At 34.2% G+C, this 7,721-nt stretch overlaps 1 protein-coding gene across 1 annotated transcript; it reads left to right on the top strand.

The window, feature by feature from the left end:
- The first annotated feature begins 280 nt into the window (after window positions 1-280).
- LOC6544435 (ubiquitin-conjugating enzyme E2 G1) lies at window positions 281-7,421 on the top strand. The gene is made up of 3 exons (XM_001973769.3): window positions 281-494; window positions 3,511-3,613; window positions 7,050-7,421. Exons 1-3 carry the CDS (start codon window positions 449-451, stop codon window positions 7,405-7,407), a joined length of 507 nt encoding a protein of 168 aa, XP_001973805.1. The 5' UTR covers window positions 281-448; the 3' UTR covers window positions 7,408-7,421.
- The last annotated feature ends 300 nt before the right edge of the window (window positions 7,422-7,721 follow it).

Here is a 7,721-nt window from a genome sequence, read left to right on the forward strand (position 1 = left end):
CTCCTTCGTTTAAGGCACATTTTTACACCAACAAACGTCTGGAAGCACATGTCTTAACATTAAATGTGACAATCCCAAAAATATATATATTTTTTTATGTACTTTGGAATAATTAACATTACTTTATAATTACATAGAATATGTATTCATAAGTATCGATATTTTAATGTATTTTCAACAACCCTTTAGCTGAGGGCAAATTGAAACTGGAAACGTCGTGTAAATGCAATATAAATGTAGTTCACATTCGTGTTCACGGGATCTAGATCTTTGTTAAACTTGTGTAACTAGTTCTTTTTTATGTTTTGCCTTTATAGAAAATTTGGTCGGTCGATGTCGATCATTATATTTACTTTCAATACAAAACTTATTTTTAAGCATACAATTTTTATTTGTGTAAATTTCTTGTGCGTTAAGCTTAACCAATTCATTTATTATTCAACTTAGAATGTCTGAACTTCAGTCATCTTTACTGTTAAAAAAACAATTGGCAGGTACGTTTAACAATTTCAAACATATAAATACGTAAAAATGTATATATAAATATGTTTTTACATACGTATATGAAATTATTTTTCCAGTTTAGCACATTTGGTGTTAAAATTAGTGCAATAACCATAAGCTGGCATTGCTCAAACAATTTGATTTTATGTATAATATGTGTGCACATTTTATAATTTCTAATTTACCTATTACCTTTATCTTAAGGTAATTTTAATGTATAATTTAACTGTTCTTTTTGTTGGTTAAGTTGATAGTATATTTTTATTTGGTTAAATAAATGTGTATATATAATGTATATGTGCATATATATATATATATATATGTAAATATCTGTTCCTACCCTTATCATTAAAAAACTTGTGGTCTGTATACTTTTTTACTTAGATAAGTTATAATTTTATGTCGAAAAATTACTTGAGTATGAAGTGTAAGTGTACATATGTATAATATATATTCCTTGCTAACTCTCATACATGCGTATATACACACATATGTAGGTAATGGTCCCTTCACTGCCTTGGAAACTAAGAAAATTTAAAAATCGTACAATTTGTGAACTTCTTCATTTATGTACATATGTATGTTAAGATTTCGAGTTTATTTCTGACAACCTTTTCTTCCGAAATATATATAACGTGTATATTAATGTTATAAATTAAAAATTTGATAGAAATATGACTATCATATTTTTGCCTTAACCTTAGAAAATTATGGGTAATTAATAATAAAGGGCATAACATTGCTCTTTGTTATTAGACTTTTGAAATTACTTTTAATGATATACATATGTACATACATAATGTGGCCTGCTGTTCTTGTACTTGCAGTTGTGTCCTCTGGTATTTCTAGTGCTTTTTCATCGTCATATTTAAGGAATCGTGGGCTTTTAATAAACCTAAAAAAAAAAACAAAATTGGTGGGTCGTTAGCTGTCTGAATGAGGAGGTCGACTTAGCATACTTTTAGTCTGGTTCGACCGCGATTTGGATATTATCTAGTAGGCGACGATATGTTATTCATAAAATAATCAATAATCAGTTATATTTAGTAACAAATCACCGAATTGATTGCCCTTTGTAAAGAAACTTAAAAGGACAATAATTATGAGAGTTGTGTGTCTAAAGAAACATCTGCTAGAGATTTCTCTGTGCAATTCATACGGACGGGCAGACAGACGCACATAGCTAGATCGACTTGGATAGTGATCGTGATCAAGAGCCAGATACATTCCCTTTTACCATGTTTCATACTTTTCAAAGAAAGAAAAGAAATTCATATGTGCATTTGAAACACAACAAACCATAAAATACAAATTTAACTCTCAAAGGAAAACCCACATATGCAATTGGAATAATAAACGAAAATATACACGTACATTTCAGTACATTCAATCTAAAAGAGAAAATAACTAGACTTTTCTCTACATCGCCCACACTTTAAAAATTGCAACAAAAGTGTTGTCGACTATAACGGGCACAAAGGTGATTCCACGATCAAAGCTTTAGAATAGTAATAATTCAAAAAAAAAAAAAAAACAAGCGGCATGTACTCAGTTTTAATATTTTGTTCAAGACCCTTTTGTTCTAATTTGTTATACGTTTTGGCATACTTTCAACTAATTTTTCGAATATTCTTTTCGGAATGTTATTCCATTCTCGTTTTACACGCCCCCAAAGATCGACCAAGCTGGATGGGGCTGACTGTTACTGTCCGAGCTGTGGCTTTACGATAGACCATAGTTTTTCAATCAGATTGAGGTCGCGACTTTGCGCTGGCCACTCCAACATCTTAAAATTTTGGTTTCCGAGCCATTCTTTAACAATTTTTGCAGTGTGCTTGGAATCAACATCTTGCTGAAAAGTGACTTCCTGCTTTTGGTACGCTCAAATAGTCTTCTTTTCGCATAATCCCGTCAATTTTTTGCAACGGACCAACGTGCTAGTACGTGAATAACCCCCATGCCATTATGTTGCCACCTCCATGTATTACGGTTTGGTTCACATGATGCCTTTTAAGCTTGTTATCAGGTACCCGCCAACAAAATTGCTTTCCATTCGATTGAAAACGAATAAATTAAGATTCGTCCCACCAGATTACAAGTTTCCAGTCTTCTATTGTCCAGTTCTTGTGTTCCTATGCGAATTTAAGCCGAGCCTTAACATTTTTCTCGGATAAAGCTGCGACGTACCCAATCCTACCAAGCGCTCTTCTAGCTTTCAATCGACTCATGCCTTTATTTATTTCTGTAGAAGCATCTTTTGGCGTTAAAAGTCTATTTTTTCTCATTTTATACATCATAGTCTATTAGAAGGCGACGGCGACCATTCAACTTCTTTTCATCACAAACATTTTGCCTTTTTTGGACCTTGACACTGATCACTGATTGACTAATTTGCAGCTTCTCAGCAATAGTACTATTTTCCTTATCAGAAGACAACTTCTTCAGTGTTTCAGTGAATAGTTAGAGACTTAGTTCCAAATTCATCAAATCAACTATAATCTTGTGGAAGATAGTGATTTTTTGCATTCTGACAACGTATTATAAATGCAAAAAACACTTAATGGTAAATCTGCAGCTATATTAGCTGATAAGAAAGTAAGATCAAAAATATAAGCTAATAACGGATGGTGCAAAACTGAGTACAAGCCGCTTGTGTTGGTTTCTGAATCATAACTATTCCATTTCTTATTTTTTAATTTTGCTATATACGCCTAATTGTAAAAAAAAAGCTAGGTATTCAATAAAAAAAAAAATTTGGTAATTCGTATAATATTTATGTCAGATCATACATGAAAACGTTGATCGTGGAATCCCTTTTGCTTTCCACTTTAGCATACCCTTCTACTCAATGACTAACTGGTATAAAAATATAATTCAGTACAGAGCACCAAAATTAAACTATAACTTTAAATAGAGCCAGGCCAAATGTACTTGAAAAACTCAAACCCACCAAACCATATTGTTATACATGATCACTAAACATGAATAATTTTTGTTTCTTTTCAGAACTAAACAAGAATCCAGTGGAAGGATTCTCGGCTGGTTTAATTGATGAGAATGATATATTTCGCTGGGAAGTTTTAATAATTGGACCGCCAGATACACTGTAGTATGTTATGAACATTGAATTACCTTTCTAGTTTAAGAAATAATACTTATGTAACAAACATTGTGGACCACAGTCCATTCCCTGTGCGTCAAGGCGCATACTATACATGCACGAAGCTGCTGTGGTTGTCCCACTGTCACAAACTGGAAATATTAAAAATTCTTGTTGAAAATAAGTATAAAATGTATAATTAAAATTTTTGTTTGCAACTTAACGTTATTTTAATGTCCTAAATAATTTTTTATTCTAGTTTTCTTCAAATCACGTCCTGAATGAGTATATTTTATAAAGAGTATTTATAAAGTCTATTGTTAAATTATTTGTTGTCATGAGTCTTTATAACAGAACTTGTTTTTTGTTATCTTGACAAGAGTGTTTCTATTTGATATCAAAAGTTTTTGGAGAAATTTATTTGTTGCCGTTTTGATCGTTTTGCCGTCGATCTGGCCATGTCCGTATGAATGTCGAGATCTCGGAAAATAATAGAGCTAGAACGTTGAGATTGGAAATGCAGATGCAGAGACTGTCGCGTCCACAGATTTGGTTTGGCTTCCCAATCTCTTTTGATTTTCTTAAAAAAAAAGAATAAGACTGCCAAAAGCGTTTTGACCACGCTCACTCCAACGCCAATAAACCTATACATATCTGTATATACAGTGGTGGACACTAATTTAGCACACTATGCATGGTCGATTTTCTTTTCTTATTTTCTCAGTTGTTAAAATGATTAGATCAGTAATATTTTATTGTGCGGGTAGGTTACTAAGAAGAGAATAAGTACCGTTATTTTCACCTCTCTAGCTTTTGTATTCTTTCTTTGCCATTCGATTTTATCCAGAAACCCCCAAAATTGGCTGGACACGAATTTAGCACACTTGACAAAACAGTGTATTTTTATACAGTAAAAAATTTTTTTTTTTTTTTAACTTTTAATATTATGTTGGATATCTTTTATGCTTATATACTTAAAGAAGTCTATGTGGCAAACTCTCCACCAAAGCTGCGCATCCTTTCTGCGGTATGACAGACCAAGCATTTTTTATTGTGCTCTTTAGTTCATTTAAATTGCTGGGTGTTACAAGTCCAATCTGCTTCTGAATATCCACCCGAAAATTCTGAATAGGATTGAGATCGGGGGACTGAGCTGGCCCCTTCATAACGTCAATAATGCTATCCTGAAGGCAACTCTTCACTAGTCGTGAAGTATGCTTAGGATCGTTATCGTGCATAAAACGCCACTGTAACGGTAAATTATCATCCGCATAGAGGATCATAACATCAGAGATTATTTTTGTATAGACTTGTTGATCCATCCGTTGATCCATCTTGTGTACTTTACCCACACCATGCCAAGAAAATGCTGCCCACAACATTACACTTCCTCCACCATACTTGACCGTCTTTTATGCTGTATCGTGGATGGTGTTGCATGTTCGGAGGACGCCAAACATACTTTTTTCCGTCTGATCCAAATTGACAAAACTTGGATTCATCGCTCCAAAAGACACATTTACTCCTTGGGTTAATAAAATTTCATTTCTAATCGCCCTTGATCTTATAAAGGGATCAGCTCTGGACGCTTTTTGAATGAGACTGTCCTGCCAGGCTGTGGTTTTACAGGTTTGGCGTATTTGTTTTTGCCTTTTTGCATTACTATTGTTTTCAATATGTTTCAAAACGTTGTAAGCCATTTTTCGAGAGCAGCCAAGATCCTTTGAAACATATGAAATTGATTTTCCCGCCGATTTCATGATTTGGATGACATCTCGCTGTGCTTCAGTACACCAGCGACCTTTAGCCATTTTAAAACGAAGTTTTTTTGTATTTACCGAAGTAATAAAGCACAATTAATAAATTTAAGATCGAAAAAATTCGCTTGCTTGCAACAACTGTAAGTATAACGATCAAAGTGCCCAAGTGTGCTACATTCGTGTCCAGCCAATTTTGGGGGTTTCTGGATAAAATCGAATGGCAAAGAAAGAATACAAAAGCTAGACAGGTGAAAATAACGGTACTTATTCTCTACTTAGCAACCTACCCCCACAATAAAATATTACTGATCGACCATGCATAGTGTGCTAAATTAGTGTCCACCACTGTATATATATAGTTTTCTTCATTTAAACTTAAAACTAAAAAATTCATATTTTGTTAGGTTTCGGTATTTAGTTGGTTGTCAATAATTAATGATAAGCAGGAAAAATAATTTACTTGTTACTCAGATAGTGGGAGTGATCGAGAAGTTTTAACATATTTCGGCATATCGATAAAAATTGCCAAAAAAAAAAAATTGTAAGTGTGGGTGTGACAGTTTTGGGCGGCTTGTGGGCTTTAAGTGGGCGTGACAACCATCTTAAACAAACTTGCACAACGCCAGCGTTGAATCTGCATCCTTAATTTCAACTTTTTATCTTATAGATCTGAAATCACAGCACGTGTTATCATAAATATTGAAATGTTTGTCGCCAATTTTCTTTTAAAGTTCGGGAGATATTTGGAATTTCACAGCCGTGGGACCCTATAACTCCACTAGCAGGAATATAACTTTGTAAACCGGTCTTGGTGTGGCTTCTGTTATTCCTAGACCAATGGCCAACATTCCCAAAAGCAATCCATGCTTGCACCAAGGCTTCTGCCGTTGGTAACAGCTATAAATTTCTGACATAATACGTCTGTTCTTTTGCATATCAAACCTAATGAAACTGAAATCAAATTTTAAATGTTTGGCACAACTTTCTATCGTCCAAAAGTACACCAGGCGGCTAAAACACTCCGTATTATTAATTTTCATATCAGTCCTTGATGACTGTCATACGCACTACTCAGTTATCCGTTCATAGGAATCTTCATCACCCTACTCCATCTCCATAAAAGGCATATTTTGCTCCAGACGTTGCGAGGACCTTTCGCACATATCTCTCGATAAGATATTCTTTGATTGGTTATGTCTCGACACCCTTTAACTCATGTCCAGTAAATTATGTTTAATCTTCGAATGCCCCACTATGGCCTGCTCGACATTTAAAATATTTTAGAAATTAAAAATATAAAGTGTACAAGCAATTTTTCATAATTCTGTATGTTACAATAAATTCCCCGTACAAATTTCGACCTTTAATTCATTTGAATAATGCTTTTTCTACATGGCGTATGTTCGCCTATTTCCAAACTACTTACTCCTTATAAAATCGTAGCTCCCATATTGACTTTGTGTTCCATACTTCTGCAGTATTGCAGTAGTATTCATTCCTTTAAGCAGGTCAAGCTCGACTTAAATTACTCGATAATATCTCCCTCTCTCTCGCACTTCCATTAACTAAGTAACGGGTGTCTAATAGTCGAGGCACTTGTCTATGACTCTACTAAAATACGAATTTATTTATTATGGTGCGTCTTTTATCTTTCATTAATACAAAATGTTTCTTTTTACCCGCAGCGAAGGAGGATTCTTTAAAGCTCATCTTTACTTTCCTAAGGAATATCCGTTGCGTCCTCCTCGAATGAAGTTTGTTACAGAAATTTGGCACCCTAATATTGAGAAGAATGGAGATGTCTGTATTTCTATTTTACATGAGCCTGGAGACGATAAATGGGGCTACGAAAAAGCATCGGAGCGCTGGTTACCCGTGCACACAGTAGAGACAATCTTGATATCTGTAATATCAATGCTGGCCGATCCGAACGATGAGTCTCCAGCAAACGTTGATGCTGCCAAGGAATGGCGAGAATCCTATACCGACTTTAAACGCAAAGTTGCTCGCTGCGTCAGAAAAAGTCAGGAGGAGTGCTCGTGAAGCGACCCGCCCTATATTTGTATATTTATATTAAACATTTTATACATTAAAAGGATTAACTTAAATATGTACATATCTTCGGCTTTTCTTTGGTCAAGGGAGGAGTATTTCAAGCTATTTTGGGTCATGGAAATAAACACCTTTACACGTAATTTGTTTAGTAACAAACGATCATTGACACGATACGAGCAGAGTTCGGAGAGTTTGTATCAACTGGCATCTCTATAGATTAAATGTAAACTAAAGCATAAATTTAGCAGCACCGCAAAATAAATAAATAATGCTAAATGAAGCTATATAGTTGAATATTTAAA

This window comes from Drosophila erecta, unplaced genomic scaffold (genome assembly GCF_003286155.1).
Source record: "Drosophila erecta strain 14021-0224.00,06,07 unplaced genomic scaffold, DereRS2 tig00000021-arrow-pilon, whole genome shotgun sequence".
Classification (NCBI taxonomy): domain Eukaryota; kingdom Metazoa; phylum Arthropoda; class Insecta; order Diptera; family Drosophilidae; genus Drosophila; species Drosophila erecta.